Genomic DNA, 25,198 nt, shown 5'->3' on the forward strand with positions numbered 1-25,198 from the left:
AACCAAAAAACTTTCTATGTCTTGACTTAATCTTCTACCCTGTATTCTCAAAATATGAGAAGTATTTTATTAACATTATGAATGTCACAAACAGACATTTAAGATAGAGAGAGGTAGGGAAAAAGAATGAACCACATGTCATTTGTTACTATTTTACTTGAGGAACTCTGGAAAATGGGCGCTATGTTTCAGCAAATAATGTGGTAATAGAAAATCCTCTGAGAATGGTTGGCCTCATGGAGACTGTGACACATGGCAGAGAACCCACTGCAAAAACAAGTAAGGCAAGTAGGAAAAACAAGCAGTGTTTCAGCTAGTGCTTCAGTGAAAAAAAGAAAATTACCAGCCACCCGAACTCCTCTGCTCTCCTTTTCTCTTCTACTTTCTTCAAAAAAACCCCAAACATAAACAAACCCTCAAAACATGGGGCTGCTCATAAGAAAGAACATTTAGAAGCTATACAGTTCGCATTATGTTTTCCTTTGAACTTTTAAGTATTTATAATATTCTGATATAATTTTCGGTATTTTGCCTCATTCTTTCAGGGCTAGAAAATTCCTATAAAAAAAAAAATTGCAAATATGAGATTTTCTTATAACTTGTGTCTGGCAACTTAAGTCCTGTATAGTATTTCATCATATGAATCATGATAAAACCATCAGAATTTAAAATATGGGTAGTATGTGACCTTTCACACAGGTTAAATCAATGAGTGCAATTTGACTTCTGTATAAGGAACAGAAGTCCTAATCTGGTACTGTTCAAGGGTATTTTCCCCTCTTTTTGTCCCCTCCCCCTTTCCCTCAGTGTTATGTAAGGACCAGGCATACTTGAAATTTTTTATGTTTTCTGGGATTTTTATGTTTCTGGCATAATACATGTTTATAAAACTTTTTACAGAGTACTTATTGATTCTCCAGGAAACTGATAATCTGTTCAATACTTAGCAGACTTGAACATGCCACAAAGGGCTCAAAGTTCCCTTATCCTATCATATTTGTGATGATAAACAGGACTAATTGGATGAGGAGTATAAACTGAGCTGGAAAAGATCAGTTTCTATCAGAAGTGCAACCAGACAGTTTGCTGTGTTTCAGACCATGTCCAAGGAAATAATTTTCTAATTGCATTTAATTACAATATTTGGCCAGGTTCTTAATTAAGATATTAGTGTTGCTTTGTGGCAGTAGACTAGAAGCAGTATACATCACCAGAAAGGTCAAGCTCTGCTTCCTGTGCAGAGGGAATAAAACTGAAGTAATTCAACACATCAGGTGACTGAGATCACACTGCAGTTTCTGCAAATGTGTGTGGACATTACAAAAACCATACAACTGTAACAGGTGAAAAAATCATTATAAATCTCCCGTAAGTCTTGCATTAATGTTTCGGTCTAGCTTGAGAAAATTTAAAATCACTTAACATTCCCATCCTCACAGCCTACTTCCTCTTATTGTCATAAACCTCCCAGACCTTTTCTTTGACTTCTTCTTTTCATTTTTGAATTTATTTTTTTTCTTTCTTCTTTTCTTTTGACATTCTTTGACATCTGTTGACAAGGGGATAGCAGTGGATGTTGTTTACCTGGACTTTAGCAAAGCATTTGACAGTGTTTTCCACAGCCTTCTCCTGGGCAAACTGGCATGGCAGGTGGTCTGTGAGATGGGTAGGGAATTGGCTAACTTGCCAACTCAGGGTGGTGATCAATGTTTTTTACTCAGGCTGGCAGCCTGCCACAAGTGGGGTCCCTCAGGGATTGGTACAGGACTTGGTGCTGTTCAGTATCTTCATAAATGATCTGGATGACAAGATTGAGAGCACTCTCACAAATTTTCTGATAGCACCAAACTTGGTGGTGAGGTGAACATGTCAGAAGTGAGAGCCATCTTACAGAGAGACCCGTACAGGTTAGAAGGATGTGCTAGCAAGAAGTGTATGAAGTTTAACGACAAGTGCAAGGTCCTCCACCTGGGAAGGAATAACCAAAGAGCCCAATACAGGCTAGGATCTGTGTGGCTGGGTAGCAACTTTGCTGAAAGGGAACTTGAAGTCATAGAATGATGGAACTGTTTAGTTTGGAAAAGACCTTTAAGATCATCAAGTCCAACCATTAACCTAGCACTGCAAAGTCCACCACTAAACCGTGGCCCTAAGCACCACATCTACACAACTTTTAAATACCTCCAGGGATGGTGGCTCAACCACTTCTGGGGAGCCTGTTCCAATGCTTGATGACCGTTTCAGTGGAGAAATTTTTCCTAATATCCAATTTAAACCTCCCTTGGTGCAATGTGAGACCATTTCCTCTTATCCTATCACTTGTTACTTGCAAAAAGAGACCGACACCCACCTGGCTACAACCTCCTTTCAGGCAGTTGTAGAGAGCGATAAGGTCTCCCCTCAGCCTCCTTTTCTCCAGACTAAACCCTAGTTCCCTCAGCTGCTCCTCTTAAGACTTGTGATCAAAAGCCTTCAGGCAGCTTTGTTGCCCTTCTTTGGACACACTCCAGCACCTCAATATCTTATTTGCAGTGAGCAGGCCCAAAACTGAACACAGTATTTGAGGTACGGCCTCACCAGTGCTGAGTACAGAGGGACAATCACTTCCCAAGTCCTGCTAGGGCCTGCTGGCCACCCTATTTCTGGTCCTGGTGGGCAACAAGCTGAACATGAGTCAGCAGTGCCCTGCTGCAGCAACAAAGGCAAATCGGATCTTCTGCTGCACGTTCAGGGGCAGAAGTAGAGATGCAATCAGTACAAGTTGTACTGAGAGAGATTTAATCTCGACATAAGAAAGAAATATTTTTTTTGAGTAAGAACAAACACTCACTGGAACAAATGCCCCAGGGAGGCGGTAGAGTCCCCATCACTGGAAGTTTTCAAGATGTGGCTGGACAGAGTGCTAGATGATTCTGTCTCAGCTCCCTTTGCCATGAAAGGTTGGACCAGATGATCTTTCAAGGTTCCTTCCAACTTGGGCTGTTCTATTATTCTATTACTTCAAATCCCTCTGTCTTGATTATCTCCTCCCACTCTGTATAACTGTTAAGTCTTTGCAGCATTGAGAATATTGCATGACTAATTGTGAACTAGTCACTATTAGTAATGAAGGGTATATTTTTTTTTAAATAGTAGAGCCTACTCCTATCCTTGTGTAGTTTCTAAACTGAAAAGTAAAGAAATATAAATGTATGAAGTATATTATAAAATTGTAGTTCTATCATAACAATTCTAAATCAACTTATTGTGGCAGTGTTAAAGAATTAGATATAATTTTAAAACAGGATATACCAGACTTTTGATGTATTGTTCATCTCAAATTTAAAAGCAAATAAAAACCATTTGGGATTTGCAAGATTTGTCTCTAGTTTTCACTCTGCTTTCCAGGGGAAGTGTTGTCTGAGAGACATAAAAAAAAATTCAAAACAAATACTGACCTCTTCCCCCCAAACTATGGGTTCAACTCTACTTGTTTCATTTTCAATATACCATCTGTCATGTAGGTGCATGTGGTAAGCAGTTCAGTATGTTTGCTATTGAAAGTGTGTGCAATGGTTTACAGAGTTCCTCTTAAGAGAACCTTTGAGATCATTACTGAAATTTCCACTAATTTATGCAGCTGAATAAATTTCCTAAGTTACAGTAAAGTCAGAGACTCAGTAATATTTTCCAGAAGTTTTTTCTTTGTTTTGTTTTGTTTTCCCCCCACTCTGTTTCACATATGAGGGAGCTGGTCTCCCTCAGAGGAAATAAAAACCTTTCACTTTTTGTAGTTGTTTTCACTACTTCTCCAATACCAAGAAAAAAAAAAGAGGAAGAAAAAAACCCAACCCACAAGCCAACAAAAGAAACCACCACCATCCACACCCATATCTGGTAGAGTAATTATTACTTAATTTTTCTGCTATTCTATTCTGCTTCTGTTGTATTTCTTCTAAATGCAAGTTGTTAATTTATTTTTATCATGACTATTTGTTGAATTCTGTCCTTTTGTCATTTTTCTCTTAAGATACCCATGAAGAAAAGAATTCCAAAATGTTCATCTTACATTAAGGACACGTTTAGATTCATTACTGCATATCCTGATAGTTTTTATGATCAATTCTGCTGTTAATTGTTTTTCAGAACTTCCATTTTAAGATCTTATTTTAAGAGATTTGTGACAAACAGAGCTATTTATTTCCCCTTGTTAACATTCTGAATTTTTTAAGTGCCATTCAGTAGCCTTTTATGCTTTTGTTTGTGTATTGTGTGTTTGCATCTATATAAATAGGTGCATATATATATAAAGATAGAGAATGTTGGGTTTTGGAGGATTTTTTTTTTTGATTGTAGAAAGTCTTCAAAGTTTTCAGATTACTGCTGATTCTTTGGTAGTCTGAGAAAAACAAATGCTGCACATGTATAATTTTCAGAGAAACTGCTTTTATTTCTGAACGAGATATACTTATTGTGCAATGGCATCAAAGATCAAGTCTATTCCTTCATTTTATCTCACAGCTGTATCCCTAAAGCCTTTTTCCACTCACTTGCTTGCATTATGTGTATATCATCTACCATGTAATTGATGTCATTTTTGTCACACTGGTATAAACAAGGTATAACATACAACTTCCCTACTGTAAAAAATAGTGCAAGGCCATAAAGGGACATAATTTTAAATCTGTTCTCATTTGAGAAATCTGTCATACTTATACCAATTGAATCATTATGGAAGAGGAACAGTTTAGTTATGAAATTTGATATAATGAAACTGAATAAAATGATAAAACTGATGGTTGTAATAACTAGCCTTCGTTGGATATAAACGTAAGGTGTGGCTGTCTTTTACAGTGAGATAAGTAAATTAGTCCTCCTGAATACAATCCAGACACAAAACTGCTCAGGAGGTCAGCTCTGCAGGTGGAGTGTTTTCACTGGGGTCTGAATGGAAATACTGCAAACTGGGTATCATCTTGAGAGAATTGCCTGTAAAAACAAACAAAATCTGCCAGAAAAACTATGGCAGAACACTGAAAACAGATGCAAAAAAAAAAAAAAAAAAAAAAAAGGATGTAGAAAGCAAAGGACCACTGAGAAAAAAATAAATGTACTGCTGGAAAAACAAAGGTTCAAATACTGAGCAACAATGCTGTCTCCTGGTTTTATTTTTATTTGTCTTGTTTGCCAGGAAATTTATTTTGCAAATGGATAAGAAAGCATTTAAGAAATACTGATTCTATTATCAGTTTACACTCTTGTTTGAACAGCCAATAACTCATTCAGTATTTACTTATCATTGATAAAAAAAACTCAATAATATTGTTACTATCTAATTGAATATCACTTTTTTATCCCCAAAGTAATATTCTGATTCTAAGACCAATTACAAAAAAATATAAAACTATTGTAGTCACCTTGGAAGGCTATTGAAAACAAAAAATGAAAAACAATCATATAAAATTTGTGGGAAATACGGGACAGAGGAAGTGGTTCAAGCAGTAAGATCAATAGTGTACTTCTGATCTACCTTTATCAAAATGAATGAGAGGAAAAAAAATGCATCCTTGCATGGTACATTGCCAAATACAAACACATAACAAATAGACCATTTACTACACTGCATTAAGAACTGGGTTATGGGTAGAAAAAAAGCTGAAATAAAATTAGCAAACATTAAACAAAATCTCCATTCAATGATTTGCAATAAATAGGTTATTATAATTAATATTACTAAGGAAAAAAAAAAATATTCTAACACCCTACTGGTAAATATCTGGCTTCACACTAGGTCAGGATCTACACTATTTTAGACTAAACTAGTCTAGATTGTTTTCAGAATAGCCTAGTCCATTGTGAATGTCTTTATTTTAGTGCTGTATCATTAAGACTGAGTGTATTTCCATCTTTTTTATGATACGGATATAAAAGACATATACTGCAGTTCTATGACTTCAGTTGGGGCCCCTAGGTCTCAATGTAACCCATAATTTATAATCCTGCATCAAAAGATGTCACTTTTGTAAAGCAATGAGTGAATCCAACAAAGACAGACATTAGAAGTGAAGGTTTTACTGAGTAGCAGATTTGAGGGGGGAAATAAGCACTATAACATTCTCAATTTCCAGTCTAGCAAAGCTTGAGAAGAGTAACTACATGATATATTATTAAGAAACAAAATTAGTCAAAAAATAGGAATGAAGGATATTAATAACATGTGAACACCAAATAAATTACCTAACTTGACATTAAATCCAGCTGTAGCAATGAAGAATGAGCATAATAACTTGGTGTCAGAACCTTAGAAACCGCAGCCGCAAATAAGATTTCTGTTCTGGAGGTTACTTTCTGAGATGCAAGAGTAGGAATAAATGAATACAGAATCTTTACATTAAATGGCAAAAAAGTGCCTATGCTTATTTTAGCTGTCAGTAATGTCAAACATGAACATAGCAGTGAAAGAAATCTACTATTGAAAAAAGAGACTTAGGTTCTTATTCAATAAAGTTAATTAACCAGTCAAGATGACCTCAGCTGAGGAAATAATTATTTGCTGGCATTTCTTTCTTCTGTACAGGGCTTGCATTTCTTATAAGGATGTATTTTTTTTTACATCCTTCTGTAGGCAAACAACATCTTCTGTAAAAAATCACAGTATTGAAACAACACTGGCACAGCCCCCAGACAAAACCGGGTTTGGGGTCTTTCTCCTGCTAGTTTCTGAAGATCCTCACCTTGCCAGCTGTTCAAGGTGCACTAAAACTGTTCAGGATGAACAGTAATGTTCTTTTAAATCTTTTTTAATCTATGGGCCATAAAGTGTTCTGCTGAATTCCTTGAAATGGCTAAATAATTCTTTAAAGATGAAATATCACATACCTCATTTGAAAGTCTAGTTGTTGTTATTATGCAGTAGCATTGAAGAACAAAGAGAAGCATATGGCTAACTAGATATATCAATTCAGTATCACTGGAGATACAGATTCCCTTTTAGATGAAGTACTATGAGTTTAAAAAAAAGATGTTTAAAAAGAGTGAAGTTGGTTGCTTGTATGTTTTTCCAAAAGTCTTAAGGATGAAAATAGTGGCAGGAAAGCTACAGTTCAGAGGATACGTAGACACAGAAACCTTTTAGTGACTGAAAGTTGATTGGGAAAATACAAATACTACAGTTCCTTTGGTTTTACCTGACATAAATTTAAAGTTACAGTCACTCCTGTGTATACAGACCTTCCACTCAAAAAAAAAAAAAAAAAAAGAAATGAAAGATAACTTTCCAGCTCTACTTCTCTACCTTGCTCTTCCAAACACATAAATTGCATATAATGTAAATATGTATATATTTCAGTTCCTGATTTACTTGATCCATGATATAGATAAATTTAATATCTTTTCATATCTTCTAATTTGATTATCTAACCTCCCCACTGGAGCTTTCATTCACTAATGTACACACATCTTATAAAATTATCTTATGAAAATAATCTTTTAATCCCTTATCATGTTATCTTTCAGTTCCAAATCAATTGAACATGCTAAATGACAGATCTTTACCCGTTGCACAGACCTCTCCACGGCACTAAGTAATTCATAGAATCATAGAATGGTTTAGGTTGGAAGGGACCTTAAAGTTCTAGTTCCAACCCCCTGCCGTGGGCAGGGACATCTTCCACTAGGCCACATTGCTTAAAGCCCCATCCAACCTGGCCTTGAACATTTCCAGGGATGGAGCATCTACAACTTCTCAGGGCAACCTGTGCCAGTGTCTCACCACCCTCATAGTAAAGAATTTCTTCCTAATGTCTAATCTAAATCCACCCTCTTTTAGTTTAAAACTGCTACCCCTCATCCTACCACTACATGCCCTTGTAAAAAGTCCCCCTTTATCTTTCCTGTAGGCCCCTTTAAGTACTGGAAGGCTGCTATAAGGTCTCCCCGAAACTTTCTCTTCTCCAGGCTGAACAACCCCAACTGTCTCAGCTGTCTTCATAAGAGAGGTGCTCCAGCCCTCTTATCATCTTTGTGGCCCTCCTCTGGACTCCCTCTAACAGGTCCATGTCCTTCTTTTGATGCTGCCCAGGATGCAGTTGGCTTTCTGGGACACAAGTGCACATTGCAAGCTCATGTTGAGCTTCTCATCCACCAACACCCTCAAGTCATTCATGAGTCATTCAAATTAAGCTTAAGTGAAGATTTGCACCAAATAATGCTGTATTACAGAAGGAAAACTATTTGGGATGGAGAGTAGTCTAAAAAGATAAACGGTAATCTGCACAAAGAGATATTGCAACAAACCCCTATATTTAATGTATAAACTAGTTCAAATTCTTCTGAAAGTCTCAGTTTATATATATTCAGCTTATATTCTCATGCCCCCACAAATAACAAGGTACAATACAACGCTGATATTTCATTCTAAAATCAGAACACTATAGTAGCTTTGATTTCAACGAATCTAAAATGTTAATTGAATATAGAGTTCAAATCAATGTCTCTACAGTTAACACAATAACCCAGATCAAAGTACACATGATAATAATAAACTAAAAAGAAGCCCTGAAATTGTTTCACTGAGATCACTTGTTCATTTTATTCATAAACTATTTTGTGTTTAGTGTCTGAGTATTTAAAATAAGTGAAGATGCCTAAGCATGTACAACTAAAGGGTGTAAAATTCCATGAATAGTGTCTAGATAGTGATTTTCTCTCAGAAATGACTGCAATGCTCCTGTCAAAGTTTCCACAAACATTTGACAGAACAAGAGGGAATGGCTTCAAACTCCAACAGGGTAGATTTAGACTGAACATTAGGAAAGACTTTTTCACAGAAAGAGTGGTCGGGCATTGGAATAGACTGCCTAGGGAGGTGGTTGAGTCACCATCCCTGGATGTGTTTAAAAGACATTTAGATGTGGTGTTGGGGGATATGGTGTAGGGGAGAACTTTGCAGAGTAGGGTAGATGGTTGGACTCAAAGATCCTAAGGGTCTCTTCCAACCTAGACAATTCTATGATTCTATGATTCTATGATATTTCTTTTTCTGTATCTTTTGTGAGTGTGCAGATTAATTCTATAACATAAACACTGAGTTCGGCTCTACTATGCAGACATTTTCCTAAGGATATGTATTAAAGCTGACACATTTGGAATCGATCAGTCTTGATGGTTATGTATAGGTCTATGTTAGAGACATATGCAGCAATCCAGTGACACAGGTTTTGCATAAAAAATATTGAAAAAGGGATTAAATCTGTGGAAAGGTAACCATAGCTATAACTTGATAAGAGAAAAAACTCAGCCACACACATTTTTTAAAATGCAAAACTGTCTTCAATGTCTGTGCTAACAGAAAGAGACAGGCAGATTTGCTTTGCTTACTTTTGTCTGCTAGAGAGAAAGAAAATAGGTAAGCCATGACAGGAGTATCCATACCTAAACATCTGGTTTCAATTCCGCTCCAGAGTCCAGAAGACAGGCATTCCCTTACGGCAGAGCCGACTAGCATGTATCCTGAGTCACAAGTAAATATAGCTGTAGATCCGTATGTGATTTGAGTTCCAATCTTATTCCCATTTGGAGGTATAGGGAGTTCTCCACAAGAAATAACTTTATGGCAAAACCAAACCAAAACAGAAATGTACAGCTGAGTATCACAAACACACATACAATAATATTTATCAACCAGTAATATTTATCAGCCAGTCAACCAGAAAAGTAAATTTCACATCTTGAAATGTTTTGCTCTGTAGAAACAATAGATGAAAAACTTTGCACACAAAGACTATTACTTCCACAGAAATAATACTTAAGAAAGAGGCAGGGGGAAGAGCAATTAAAATTGCCTTTGTAAAGTTAAAAAAACCCACTGTTCAGAACATTATTAATTTTTATTTCATTACCTTGATTTTATTAATGACTTTTTCTTAATATTGGAATATCACAATTGTTATAGTTTTAAAAATTATCTTTAAGCTTTTTTGGAAAGATGTCATTTTTATCTTTTAGTTCATAATGAAATGCTTGCCCTAGCATTCACACAATGTGTTGTTATAATTAGTGAATGATGTGCATGGAATTCCTTGCTATTCATTTACAATTCAAAGCATCTTTTCATTCAAAATCATATTTTTTCTTTAATAACTTTATTTTAATAATTAGTAAAAAGAACTTTACTATGACTAAACAAGATGGTGGATTATCAAAGTGTGAAAGCAGCTAATGCACTGAGAAAATGTAAGTGGTAACATTGCAAACAAAACTTCCCAAAACATAGTGAAAAATGTTTGTCTTTTAAAGAAAAGGTTTTAAAATATATATGTACTATGTAAAATATCTATACACACACACAGATACAGATTCAGACATATACACAATATTTTTAACACTAGCAGGGGTGAAATACTGCAATTACCTTTTAAAAATCCTATGTCATAAATTAAATTTCCAGTAAGTTAAAAAGAACTCAAAATTAAGGTTAATTTCCATTATAATTAATCTGTCTATGGAATTGCATTTTTCAGCCCCCTTTTTATTAGTTTTAAATATATTCTCAATAAATTTGAAATATATTCTAAACTACAGTTCAGAATACAGTTTAGAAGTTTAGAACACAGTTTAGAATAGGCTTATCTACACTTCTTTTTTTCATGCTTTTTGGATATGTGTGGATTTATAAACATACATGCAGATACACACAGTTTAGATACATGCACCAAAACCACAGTCATATCCCTTTCTATCACAGTGTACATCATGTTGTGTTTCACAAAAAGGAAGAATTTTGGGGCTTCAAAGTATACGCAAACCCCCACAATTTTGGAAAACATATGTCTATGCTTAAAAACATAAAGAAACCTGCTTTTCACAGGGGTGGAGCAGGGCAACATAACTGTAGCCACACATTCAGCTTGTTTAAAGTATCTGAATATTCATTACTTTTTTTTTTTTAAAGTAGCTATTGCAGGTTATCAAGATACCAGCTAATGGTAGGAATGACATGGACTTGCACACTATATGGGAAACAGCTGAAAGGAGAGATTATTTTATTTATCAAGTGTGCAGACAGGGTACAAAGCTTTTTTCTTTTTTCTAGACTATACAGCATTCCTGACCTAGAAAAATATATAGGAAAATGTTCTGTATTAGTTATTTGTACCTTTATAGATTTAGGGACCTTTAAAATCCAGAAGTGCGCTTACAGATATTTCCTTGCCACTAAACCTAATGGATCGTATTTGTAAATAATAGTCTTTAAGATACCCAGGAATTCCAGCCAGGAAACATCTTTCTAATTAACTGATTCCAATATTTAATTAGTTAATTTCTAATTCAGGTTAATAAAATATTTTTATCTGAAGTCTGTACAGTAGATGCAGATACAACATGTACTCACTTTGACAGTACGGCCGCTCATTTCTCCAACTCCAGGTACCATTAGCAAGACACTCGATAGATGCTGGTCCCAAACCATAATACCCCGGATCACAGCTGAAAACTACTTTTGTTTTATATTCATAATGTGAACCATTCACTATTCTCCATCTTCCATGTTCCAGAGTAAAAGAATTGATGCTTGGACATGTAACAACTTCCAGAATAACAAAAACACAGTTATTTGTGGGTTAGTACAGGCAAATTAGGAAAATCTGCACCATTATTAATTGAGAAATGTATTTTAAACTCAAAGACATAATGTTTGAAGAGTAAGGCTGTATTTGAAATTGTCTGTGGATAGAAGGTATGAGTTCTCTCACTTAATTGATAATGATCAATGGCCCAGACAGAGCAGTAACTGTGCATGCAGAGCTATGCAATTGGTGTAGATAGAATCTATAGCATGGTTGAATTCACTGTAGATTGGTAGTCATGGAACTCCTGTGACACTTTACATCAGAATCTTTAGTAAAATGTTAGCTATGTTTCAATATAGGAATTATTCTTCTACCCAGGTAAATTCTGTGAGTCCTTAAAGACTCATTTGGAGAGGCTGCACATTGGTGACAGATAAAAAAATATCCATATCCAAGAAGGTTTTTCAGCAGCTACACATTTTTACCTCATGTCCTACTTCTATGTGCTCTTCCTCCCCAAACCAAACAAAAACATTCTACAACCCTAATCTGATAAAAGAAGTTTAACAAGCATAACACTTTTTTCCATGATCAAAAGGCACAGAAGATCTTTGCTGGATACTATTTTCTTTCTCTCCATTTGTATTTGTTCTTTAGATAGAGCAAAAGGCATGAGGGAACAAGAAGGAAAAAAAAAAAAAAAAAGAAAATTCTTGAAAATTATTCTAGGCTATGTTTTCTTTCCCTTCCAAAATTCATTGGTTGACATAATCCAAATCTTAATGTGCATCAGACACTGACATTTCTGTGTCAGTCTTATGAGCACATGGGTTTTCATACCCTATTTATAACTGTCATGGGATCCACTTCTCTTTGGAACTGAACATGCATTTTCTCCTCAGTAATGTTTCCCCAAGTTTAGATGGTGCAGAATTATAATGATGGGCTGAATATAAATAATAAGCAGCAGTTTAAAACAAGTATCCCAAAGTACCAGAGACTTCGCAATTCTGGATAGTAAACAGGTTTTGTTAACAATAGGTGAACTGTGCGGCTCTCACTGAAGAAATGGCTTTTGCATAAACTTCTGCAATCATTAACTTCAATTTAACAGCAAACTAATTATCGGTTTGAATGTATTCTATAATCTCTAGTGTATTTCTTCTGCTGCCGCAGAATGTTTCTATATATGTCTCAGACATATACATTTCAAATCTGTATTTCACAATAATTTAATACCAGCAATTATTCATAGAATAAAGTAACCTGAAGCTGAAAGTTTAGTAATGTGGAGATTTGCACCTTGGATAAATAAAGAAGATGTACAGCCAAGTTCTTACTCACTGGAGAGTTTTTACATGTTACTTACCTACACAGCGAGGTGTTTTGTTGTGATTGCTCCAGGTACCATCCGGCTGGCAGACTGCCGTTGTGAGTTCCTTGGCTGATAGTCTATATCCATCATTGCAAAAATAAGTAACACGGGTGCCAACTAAGTAATCTGTAGTTAGTATCCCACCATTTAATGGAGCTTTAGGAATTCCACAAGATATTGCTGAGTAAAAAGAAAGGCATAGTTATTTTATATAACACTATAAGCTTCTATTCATCTCAAAGGATTTATGCATTGTAACATCAATACTCTTAAATTCATAAAAACGACTTTTTAACTCATTACTGTGTGTCTTACGCCTACAAATAAATTGCTTCAGAATTTTAGGGAATTAAATCTCAGGAAGTTTTTGCTTTTTGAGGGAGGAGGTTAAAAATAAGAACAACAGTTCATAACTCTGCAGCTATCCATTCAAAATGCAGGAGATAATCAAAGAAGAGACAATAGAGAATATCTGGAAAAAAATATGATCATCGTGGTTGAATGAGTAAAGCACCAGTCTGAGACATTAGGAATCTAGTTTGTACTTTGGGTTTCTTCCATCAGATGTACTGTGTGACCTCCATCCAAGCACTAAAATCATCTTTCAACATTCTATTTTTCCTCCAGCAAAGCAGAAAGAAAATACCCTTTTGAAAGTGTTGAAAATTGGCAAATGAAAGTGTAAGCCACTTTTTTTTTTTAATTATTCAGCAGAAAGTAAGTATCAAGAAGCAATCTGACTCTAAATAATGCCCTGTCTTTTATAGGAAGAAAATAAAAACTAAATGGTTTTCACACTTTAACACCATACATATAATGTAAGTCAAATCCAAAAAAAAAAAAAAGGGCTTAGGCACTTAACTCTTAAGTACTTTACTTTGAAGTGGAATCTCGAATCCTGAGAGACCACCTATTCTGCCTACACAGAGATATGAAAAGTTAAGCCTCTCAGACTATGTGTAAATCCTTGATAAAAAAAGAGTAATCTATTTTTGCCCCTATTGTGAGCTGATCTCATGTAAGAGAGAACTGCTTCATAAGCAATATAACAACAGTGTAGCACCGTACCAAAGCTAATAATCACAGCTGAGACACAGAACTTGCAGAACAGAGGTGATAGGATCAATGTTAAAATATTCTTCAACTGCCATAAAAATAAACTGTATATGGCATGTCAATTTTTAAAAAAGAGATACACTGTACTGAAAAGATCACAGAAAACTATTATTAATTTGCTCATCACCTCGTCTGGGCAGCTATAAAAAACATGTATCTGATGGCTACCGCATTATCAACTGGTAGCTTGAGAGAAACACACATTTAGAAGAAAATAAGAAAACAGTGACTAGGAGATGGTGAAGGCCCCAAGAGAGTCATTGAATTCCATCTTCCAGAGGGTATGAAGATGTGATCCCAGAGTGATGAAAAGTGACAAGTTAACTAAACCAGAAGGTCCATCTTCCACTTCTTACTAAACGTCTGACAAAGCTGTACTATTTCACCTGATATCACCAAAGAAAGAAACCAAGCCTCCATAACACTAAAATGAAACATATGACCATGCTTATGTTTATTATATCTCGAATTCCACAGTAGCTTGGGTTGCAGCAGCACACATTAGGCAGATCTATTCATGCAAAGAGGAGGATAACCAAAAGCTGGTATAACCAAGGTATAATCAAATAAGACTGTTTACTGCATAACTACCCAAGCTAACCTCTTCCTTCAAAACCATGTTAATGATAAAAGGAAGTTTCAGACAATAATAGAATTGCCAGAACCAAGTCCACTTCCAGTTACATCAGGGCCAGCATTCAGCAGGATACTGAATTACTAGGGCATTTTACTAGGGCATGTAGCGATAAGACAAGGGGGAATGACTTTAAACTAGAAGAGGGCAGGTTCTGATTGAACATTAGGAAGAAGTTTTTCACTTTGAGGGTGGTAAGGCACTGGAAAAGGTTGCCCAGAGAGGTTGTTGAGGCCCCATCCGTGGAGGTGTTCAAGGTCAGGCTGGATGTGGCCTTGGGCAACCTGGTCTAGTGGGAGGTGTCCCTGCGTATGGCAGGGGGGTTGGAAATTGATGATCTTCAAGGTCCTTTCCAACCTAAACCATTCTATGATCCTATGATTCTGTGATATAAAAACTAGTATCCACCCCCAAAAGATTTGTAACATGTTAACAGCTCTTGCTTATGATCCTGAGCACCAACAAATGCTACAACACTACTTGTTCACATACAGCAAATTCTGTGTGTTTTAGCAATCAGCAACGTATATATCAGATATTTTGTAGATACAACCTGAGATGTTTTATATCTACCATTGAGATTAATGACTCCTTCAGTATTCAAAAATATCCATTTGTGACTTGATAAATTTTGAGTCATACTATCGACGTTAACGGAATCAATCTTGTGGCACAAGAAAAATATATCCTTCCTTTAACCTTAACTTTTTAAGAAACAAGATTCATCCCAGCACACCAAATGCTTGATAACAGCCTTTTATATAAACAACAGAGCTCCCAAAGAATCACTCAGTGACATTTTTAGTTTACAGCAGTTATGAGCTGAATTTTATATATGTGGAAACTTGCACAGAAATTTAGCTTTCAGTTGAGGGGAAAAAAAAAAAAATGAAAAGATCAAGACAAGTTATTGCCACATCTGACAACTTGACAGGAAAAAAATGACAAATATGGAACATCCAAAGTGCCCCAAAACAGGTTTATCACAAAAATGTTTGGTCATTATATGTCAGCTTGAACAGTATTGCAAATCAACATCACAATTGTAATCACAACTGAAACATTAAAGTCTATTATTTATTCAAAAATTTCAGAACATAGTACAAAATTCCAAAGATATACACATACAGTCCTTGGAAGACCTTCATTTTATTAGTTCTTAAAGACCACCAGCACATTCTAAAGACTTATCTGAAATTTCAGAAATTATTATTACGCCAGGATGAAGTCCTTAAATACTCTTCATTAAATGTTAAGGCACTATTAAAAGTTTCCGTAATGCCAATTTCCCAAACACAAATCAGACTATTCACCCTGTAAAGGACATACTGATCCTTGTATTTGCTCTGCCTCACTTAAGAACAACACTTATTAGATGTAGCTACCTTTCATATCTCAGGGACATGAGAAAAAAATTAAATATCAATGAAGACATCAGTCTAGAGCAGATAACATTTACCAAAAGTACGTCAAACATAGGCATGACTACCAAAACTATTCAGTGACATATTCCTTGGAACTTAACTATTTGGACATTCAACTTGTGGAAAATTAAGAAATTTTATGAAAACTAAATTTCCTGTAGAATCATAGAGTCAGTGAGGTTGGAAGGGACCTTTAAGATCATCAAGTCCAACCATTAACCTACCCTGATAAAAACACCACCACTCCTAAACCATGTCCCTAAGCACCTCATCTACCCTTTTCTTAAACACCTCCAGGGATGGTGAATCCACCACCTCTCTGGGCAGCCTATTCCAATGTTTAATAACCCTTTCAGTGAAAAAATGCTTCCTAATATCCAATCTAAACCTGCCCTGACACAACTTGAACCCATTTCCTCTTGTCCTATCACTTGTCGCCAGGGAGAAGAGGTCAGCTCCCATCTCTCTAAAACCTCCTTTCAGGTAGTTGTAGAGGGTGATAAGGTCTCCCCTCAGCCTCCTGTTCTCCAGGCTAAACAACCCCAGATCCCTCAGTCGTTCCTCATAAGGTTTGTCCTCCAGACCCTTCACCAGCTTTGTAGCCCTTCTCTGGACACGCTCCAACACCTCAATGTCCTTCTTGTAGTGAGGGGCCCAAAACTGAACATTAGAACTGAAACTGAACTGAACTGTAGATTGCCTTACAAATCACTTTAAAGAATGCCAGCTATTTCTTTGGCATTTAGTAAGTTACTGAATTTTTCACACCTGTCGCAAAACAGCCATGCATTTGGAAATAAACAGAAGTCTCTTTTGAATAAATACAAGACTTATTTATCTTATACATAACTACATTAATTGTTCTCATGCATATGAATATGACTATCTCAAACCTACAGCCATATCTAAAAAATGTAAAGGTAGAAGGTAGTATGCTTAACATATCAGATGTTTCAGATCACTACAAATGTACTTTAGCTTAATTTTTTGAGAAAACCATAACTCATCAGGTATCATATCTAACCAGGTATTCTTGGAATTCTCTTTTTTATTTTTTTTTTAATGCTTTAGTATAATTTTCATAAGAATCACCAGCTATGCAACACTTATGTCTGCTGTTATGGACAATTTAGATTACCGAGCTAGACAATTCTCCTGATATAGTGCTATGTTTTAAACTTTACTTACTTAACATGTCTACCTAGAATTCCTGTAAAAGCATTTGCCTATTATCCGTGTATGATATTACAAAATATAAATGCTGAATTCTGATTAGGCCTGCATGAGACAAGGTTTATTTGCAAAAGAAATATTTTATAATTAAACCCAAGGATCATGTAATGCTGGGATAAAAAAATGACGTATAAAATATAACTGGTAGAAAAACAAAACTGGATCTTCTGAGATCTACAGTCAGTTGTAAATATCCAACCATTTATATGAATTCATGTTAATTTTTGTATTAGATCATTGTAAACCTATGCATTCTTTCAAAAGTTTATCACAATCAGACCTCATAATTTAGTTAACCATGGGAATCTTTTATTGACTTGTGATCAGAGGCTAAATATTATTCAAACTGAGGGTACATGGATGACAACACTTTCAGATTATGATTCATTTATTTCATTTCTATATAAACAGAATAGTTAATATCTAAAAGTTAGAAGAGTAGAAGTTTACAATTAATTTGTATTATTTTTACCACTATACTAATACAATATTAGATTTCAAAGCAGTTTCCCTTTACTTCTTTTCATGACAGAGGAAGGGTGCTTTTGTATTAACTTTGAAACAGGTTTCAGGTAATTGCTGAAGTCTAGCTTAAAGCATTTCTTTTTGATTCCTTGTTACTGCATTAAGTATCTTCTACTGAGATATGTTTAGTTCTATAAATACTGTAAAAAAGCTTTTATCCAGGGTTAAAGTGTGTATCTGTTAGATTTTTTTTTGATTCTGTCAGTCCTGTAGTGTAAGTGATTTGAAGAATGGCTGGTATTATCTTTTTAGAGGTCCAGAGTTCAAGATTTATATTCATATCTGTATAAGCATGAGAACATTAAAAATTGCTCTAACATTGCTCATGAACTTGGAAAAAAAAAAGCTGTAGTGGAAAAGGCTACTGGCATTCATTAGTTACAGAAGAGGATTCAGAAGTTATAATAATGGTAGAGATACAAAATGAAAAATGTAAAGAGAAAGCATTAGTTTTAATACAGTCATGAAATATTCTGCAGATAGTAAAAAATGTTTGCCAAGAAAGGGACTAGGTATTGCTAAAAAACCCCAACAAACTACCACAAATCACTATCTGTGTTGATTGTAGAAGTATCATAAAAGAATTCATAAATTTTGAGGCCTTAGATTTCTCATTGCCTATAGGATGAGGCCAGTAACTACTACTGTGATTTGACTGATAATATTCATTTAGAAGACAGAAAACACGTAGATTTAAATGAGATATATTGTTTTTACAGAAATTGCAAATATCTTTTTTTTCTTCTTGCACAGCTACGTAAAAAAAAAAAAAAAAGCCTAATACTTTTTTTTTTTTGCCGTGTTAAATGGTCATCTGTGGCAATCCTATATTCAGATGTGTGAAAGAACTGATTAATATGGCTTTGCTCATTATGCTATAAATGATAGAGAATTGGAAGTAGAAGGTAAGACTGTGACATTATCTGATATCACCTGGAAAAATAGTTGGTAAATTCTGACTGGCAATTGTAATAGTTGTTAAAAAGCTGGTCATTCTTTATATCATGAAGTTCTAAAAACCACTAGCCCATACTTAAAAGAGTTAGAATTATTTTGTAGTGGAGCCATACTGCTGAGTAGTAGGGGGAATGGCAAAGCCCTTGTGTCTTGTAAATATCTTCTGTGAAAGACATGAGGGATATTTACTGATGGTGTTCTCAACCTTTTCATACAAGAGATCGTGGCATATATCTTCTGTATCATCTGGGTATGGGGGATAATTTTCACCTCAGAAAAACAACAGGAAGCTTAGACTAATTGTATGGGAGCACCCAGCCAAACTGGTTTCCGAGCACAATAGGTGAGATGCAGGGAGTTGTCATCCGACTCAGCTTCATCTCCGCCTTGCCTTGGCTATGCAGAGATAACTTGGGGGGAACTGCAAAACAGCTCAGCCCGGGGTTATCTCAAGATTGCATATGAGGACCAAAACCAAAGGGCCCTGGACAAACAAAATGCCCCGAGTCCCATCCCACCACTATTCCCGTGACTTTGAGCTCTAGACATCACAAATTGGCAACAGAGACTTAGCTATCACACCACCAGAGGTAAATATCCCAGATAGTGTAATCCCCTCAGGCATAATCCTGCACCCTAAATATAAACCGCAGGGTTTGGGGAGAAAAATGGGGAATTCTCCAACGATACAGCTGGCCTGTAGGAGATCCGTGTCCCGTCCCCCTCCCCCCCCACCCCCCCAGGATGCTGTACAGGGTAACTTCCCAGGGATTGAGCGACCTTACCTGAGAGAGGGTAAGTGACTAAGAAACATACGAATGGTATATGGCATGCTATTACGTTTGTAATTGGTGCACTCATTTAAGGTATTAATATCTAGCACGCACGTGGTTTGTGTTGTTACTTGTCGGGATCATTTGTAGCTTGCACTAGTGTATCCCACTAATTTCTTTTAAACTGCAATAGTGTAATCGCCATTGTACACCTAGAACTTGCAATAGTGACGTATTGAACCTGTGAGTGACGTCCAAATAAATTGTTAATTTGAACCTCACAGTGAAGTCCTTTTTCCCGTTTCGTCACACTAATGTATGGAAGCAGCTTATTCCTGAGATTGAATCTGAAGAGTTTGCTGTTGTAAGCTACATATCATGGCCACAAACAACTTTTCACACACAAGGACTGGCTGGAAGAGTTGAATAAAGTTCACATCATGTATCAAAGCTAGCGCTTATTAAATGCTTAATTACAATTAACTATTATTCAATTAATACATACATTAAATAATTTTCAATACTCTAATAGTTATTGCTAACAGTCTTTGTACTTGATCAGACACCGTGAGATTACTAAGCACTTAACTCCACTTGTCCCTAAAGTATTATCTGAATATTGCAACTATTTCCATTACTGAAATCTACTCAGTATGCTGAGAATAATCATCTGCTATTTGAATTTGGTAATTTGTTTGGTGAGGTTTTTTTCATTCCACATAGTTTGGTACATCTAATTAACAGTCTGATCAATTCCTACAAATATCTGTCATGACGGAAGTCCTTAGATAACTGATGAGGAGAAAAAGCTAAAGAATGGTATGTAACAAATGCACTGGCTGGTTTTAGCTTGGTTTGGTTTGTTTTTCTAAAGGACTTTCAGTTTTTAAAAATACAGACACACATTTTATAAATTAATAGAAATTTATCAAAAAGCTTTGAAAATGAGATTGTTTCACCTTTGACAAACATTAGGTAGTTTTGCTTTAGACCATGTAGTTCAAAGACTTTTTGTCAAAAAAATCTCATGGGAAATTAACATGGAAAATTCCTATAGCATTTATCTGCACTGGTCCACTGGAACAAAATGTACACAGTTTAAATAAAGACATCTGCAAATTTTCATAAAAAAAAAATCATTCTAATAGTTCACTGAAGAGTGACATAGGTAAGTTATCAGAAAAACAGCACTTTTTACAGGAAAGGAAGAATAAGTATACATTTGCAAAGGGTATTAAATAACCATTTCATTTTCCTTGTTAAGTAGAACATATTTTGCTTTTATAACGCAGAAGAAACTAAGTATACAGTTAACTCAATGAATTATCTTTTAAATTTCAATTTAAACTGTGAAAGATTAGAATGGCATCATAGGCAATGCTTTTTTGGTCCAGTTTCTTCTTGGAAATGTAGCAAGCTTCAGGTCTTTCATTTTTAGATATAGTTCTTGAATCATGATAAATGAACTTTACTAAATATTCAGTTTTAAATGAACTTTTTGAATAATTTCATATTTTAATTTTGTGGGCTCTTTTCCCTCACAGTGATGTAGGTGGTTTTTAATATTTGCCAATCTTAGCAAATTCTATTGAAATACTGTTTCTTAAAAATACACTTGCCTTTGTAAATTTTACTAGGTGGAAAGATTTTGGTACATTTTTAATATGACCATTAAATGATTACCTTCTATTCATTTTGAGTCAGAAAACTGATGGCTTGCATTAGAAAGAGCAAAAGAAGGTTTCATAAGGTGTATTATTTTATAATGAAAGAATTTACCTTGACAAGCTGGAACTGGAACATCCCATGAGTAATAACCATATGAAGATTTCCTGCATACAGCAGTACTTTTCCCAACGAGCCGAAAACCTCGATCGCAAGCCCAGCGAACCATACTGTTGAGCTGTCCACCTGTCTGACTGACAATGAAACCGTGTGGAGGGGACTCTGGAGTACTACAGTAGAGAGCTTTAAACATAAATATTAAATAAATAAAAGACACATTTAGAATCCAGATAACAATTCTTGACAAATTCTTGTTGAATTCAGTGGACATCTGATAACAAGCTGAGAAAATTTCAATAGAAGTTATATTTTGTATCCTGATCATGCATACATCAAGCAATTTCACTAAGTATAAAGGTGAAAGAATAGGGCTTTTTAAGGGCTTCAGGTTTTAGTAGCATCAAAGGAAATATAGTGATAGCTCACTTCTATAACTGTTTTGTTTTTTTTCACCACCTTCTTTTTTAAACCACATAAGCTACAGAATTTTAGTTCGTGATGAAATTTATTGCAACTGTATAAATTTCAGTAGTATAGTTTTTTTTTTAAGAAGGAAACATCAAGGGCATAATGAACATAATTCTTTTGAAATAATCTTTTCCTTCTGCTCCTAAATAAGTTATTCCTTTTAAGTTATGTCCCATTCATATTTATGAATGTCACCATAAATCCATGCCAGAAACACTGAATCTGGTGTTTTGGGCTTTTGGGTTTTTTTGGGGGGATTTATTTAGAACACAAAAAGTGCTACAAAAGTCTTACTTGGATACTATGAAAAAAAAAAAAAGATTTCAGAAATCTTTATGGGAGCAAAAACATCTTTAAGAGATACAGTTGTTACAATCTGAAAGGATTTATGCACCTTAAGTCTCTCTGACATTAAAGATTGCTTACTTATTCTACTGTCATTATGCTTATATTTCTTTTAAATTCCTTGTTCATTAAGTCCATGAGTACAAAGTCACTTGGTTTAGGCTACCTTGCCAAAGGAGTGGGCCAGAAGGGACTTACAACCTGGTAGCTAGTTTATGTTAAATGTTTGTTTGTTTAAGAATTTAACTTGGTCCCTGATTGCTTTCGTTCAGGGATGAGCCAAGACTGGTTAGCCAAGACGGACATTTTCCACTTTTGCAGGAAAGAAAAATAAGTTGGAAGTGTGTTTCCAAGTGCTCCTTTCACACTTTGAAGAACTGTTGATAACTATTTGTATCTGTTTTCTCAGGCAAATAGAAAAATGGTGCTTCTCTTGCTCTTTAAACCTTTCAGTGCCTTGTTGCCACCTCTTCTTCTGTCCCACCAAAAGTGTTAAAGATGAATGGCATAAAGAACCAGTATGAAGAACTGAGGCACATGAGTGCAAATAAATGATGGGAGGCAGAAGGGCAAAGCTGCTTCTTTCATACTTACTACTGGCTTATGCCATTTTAAAGTCCTGTGAAACATTCGCTTAAATCTCTACAAAGCACATGTGTTTCATATACCCTGCTTAGCGTGTGTGTTTTTTTTTTTTTCCTCACAAGATCAGTATCATCAGGTTCATACATAAAACAGAACAGATTTCCTTTCAGTCTGGGCAATTAATGTTAAAAAATATAACTTACTTTACCCTTTTCACATAAATAAATTTCATACACATTAAAAAAAATCTGATTGGCATACCTATATATCTTATCCTGAAACCTTTTTTATTGGTGCCATGATCTGCTGACCACCGGAGAAATACTTCATGGCCATTGCTGGTTATATTTAGAGAAGACGAATAGTCCCCACTGAGAGAAATGAGCAATGGGCTATGACTATTTGGTCCTTGATAAAAGGAAGGAATAAAAAAAAAAAAAAAAAAAAGAAGTTACAAAGTTTAAATTAGCATACAATAAATTAGACGAGTACAATTAACATATATGGAAAACATCCTCCAAACAAATGGTAAATTAATCTGAATTAGAAATGGAAGTCAACATTACATGTCATACACTAGAAAGTACCTATTTGTCCAGAAAGAAAATTATTTCTAAACATAATTAATGGAGTACAATTTTGAAACACAGTAACCCAACAGTTCTTTTTAGCACAACAAATCCAAATAATTGCTTATTTAAGATTTTTTATACTGACAAATTATGGTATGTATGAACAATACTGATTACATAGATGCAACGTAAAAATACATATATATAGAAAAAGTATCATCCAAAGTTGTGCATCCTATAGTTACCATCAAACACCTCAAGTATGTCAAATTCCTTTTCTGTCTGGAAGAATTCGAAGAACATGCTGATATTATAACCCTTTTCCACAGTAATGGTCCATGCACACATCTGGAGATTTGGGTAACTGTCAGGATATCCAGGGCTCAGTATTACTCCTGTTGAATCCAGACGCATTTCATTGGCTGGACAAAGCACTGTGAAACAGAAAGATTGATAAACAAATGTAAAGCCTGCTATTTCTGTTTCATGTGATTAGCAAGATTTTCCTGAGTTTAAAAGAACGGCATTATTCATTTTTTTTCCATAAATACAGAAAGACCAACATTTTAGAAACAGACAGCAGAAAAAAAAGTCTAAAGTATCATGAAAGTAAACTCTGCAACCCTCAGAAGTTATCAATTCATGACATTTTTCTTCTTTCATTCTTTAGAATATAAAATATTCTTGTAGGCTGTGCTTAAGTACTAAATCGTTGCATTGTTCAAAAAGTGAACCATAGACTTTTGGTTTTCCCCTCAAATTACTATTACTGTCAGCAATAATTCCAGGTAAAGACTTGCACTGAAAGCAAAACTTGAAGACACTGTGATTTTGGGTTGTCAGATTCTAAATAAAAAGTAATCAATCCCTCCAACAATATGTGTAAAGCAGCACCTAAATTTTGAGATCCTCAGTCAAGCTCAAAAAACATTGCTGTACCTACGCACAATGTAAGGACTCTTCAGACATGATACCTTTGTTCTAGAAAATAAAAGACACACTTCAGACTGACATTTTGTTGCTTGTCAGGACTCTGTAGGACTAATTAGACAAGAAGATTACTTGTGCTAATCCAGCTACATAGTTTTTAGATTCATAGAAACCTCATAAAATTGGTGATTGCCTTTACATGCAGTGAAAAACACTTGAAATTCTTTTTTTCCTTCACCACACCTAGTACAGACCCATTTCTTTCCTATCTCTTACCAAAAAAAAAGTATCAAAGACTTCTTAAAATCAAAGCCTATGACTAGAAATTGAGATGTTGGTGTTATAATCCTGAAGGAGATATAGAATCTCAGGCTGACTTTAGGCAATTCATCTAATTGCTCCTCCTTTTAAACACAGGCACAACAGTTCACCATATGACAAACACTTTCTGAGGAAATAAATATCAAATTAGGAGGGAAAAAAATAGGCAATTTCTACCCCACTTAAAAATAAAAATCCAAATATCACCCTTAGATAGATATATTTATTTATTTAAACTCCATATTCCTCATCATCCTTCAGTAGCTGTGTCATATGTTATGTGTATATTGAATCTATACCCACAAACCACTTCCTTTTTATTAATGCTATGTATGAGAGATTTTTGGTTATATATTCACATTTCTAGTGGACTCTCAAGTTCAGACAACCGGATACTTCCCTCCTCCTAACATAGAGACAGTTTCCCTGATGAGTAGATGTAAATCAGTTGAAGGAGAAATTATAGAAAACTGTAGTTCTTAATTGATGATAGCCTTTTCCCCAAATTTAACAAGGAAACAAGGAAGGGAACATACTTTACCCTTTTCTCTAAAACATCGATGGGAGAGGCTAAACCCCATAACATGAAGGTGTTTCCTGCAGAGA

General features: G+C 35.2%; 1 protein-coding gene across 3 annotated transcripts in view; it reads right to left on the bottom strand.

Annotated features, from left to right (window-relative positions):
• Positions 1–25,198, bottom strand: part of CSMD3 (CUB and Sushi multiple domains 3) — a gene marked incomplete at both ends in the record, with an annotated part of 716,885 nt that overhangs the window by 61,203 nt on the left and 630,484 nt on the right. For 2 of the 3 annotated variants that reach the window (XM_082479076.1, XM_082479074.1), the window contains 6 exons: positions 9,412–9,585; positions 11,372–11,566; positions 12,919–13,104; positions 21,366–21,554; positions 23,031–23,177; positions 23,587–23,775. In XM_082479076.1, coding sequence (XP_082335202.1) covers positions 9,412–9,585; positions 11,372–11,566; positions 12,919–13,104; positions 21,366–21,554; positions 23,031–23,177; positions 23,587–23,775 — 1,080 coding nt within the window. The remainder of the gene's footprint in view (positions 1–9,411; positions 9,586–11,371; positions 11,567–12,918; positions 13,105–21,365; positions 21,555–23,030; positions 23,178–23,586; positions 23,776–25,198) is intronic. The other variant, XM_082479075.1, reaches the window with a different exon arrangement.

The sequence above is a fragment of the Vanellus vanellus genome (genome assembly GCF_965231255.1).
Source record: "Vanellus vanellus genome assembly, chromosome: 2".
Taxonomy (NCBI): domain Eukaryota; kingdom Metazoa; phylum Chordata; class Aves; order Charadriiformes; family Charadriidae; genus Vanellus; species Vanellus vanellus.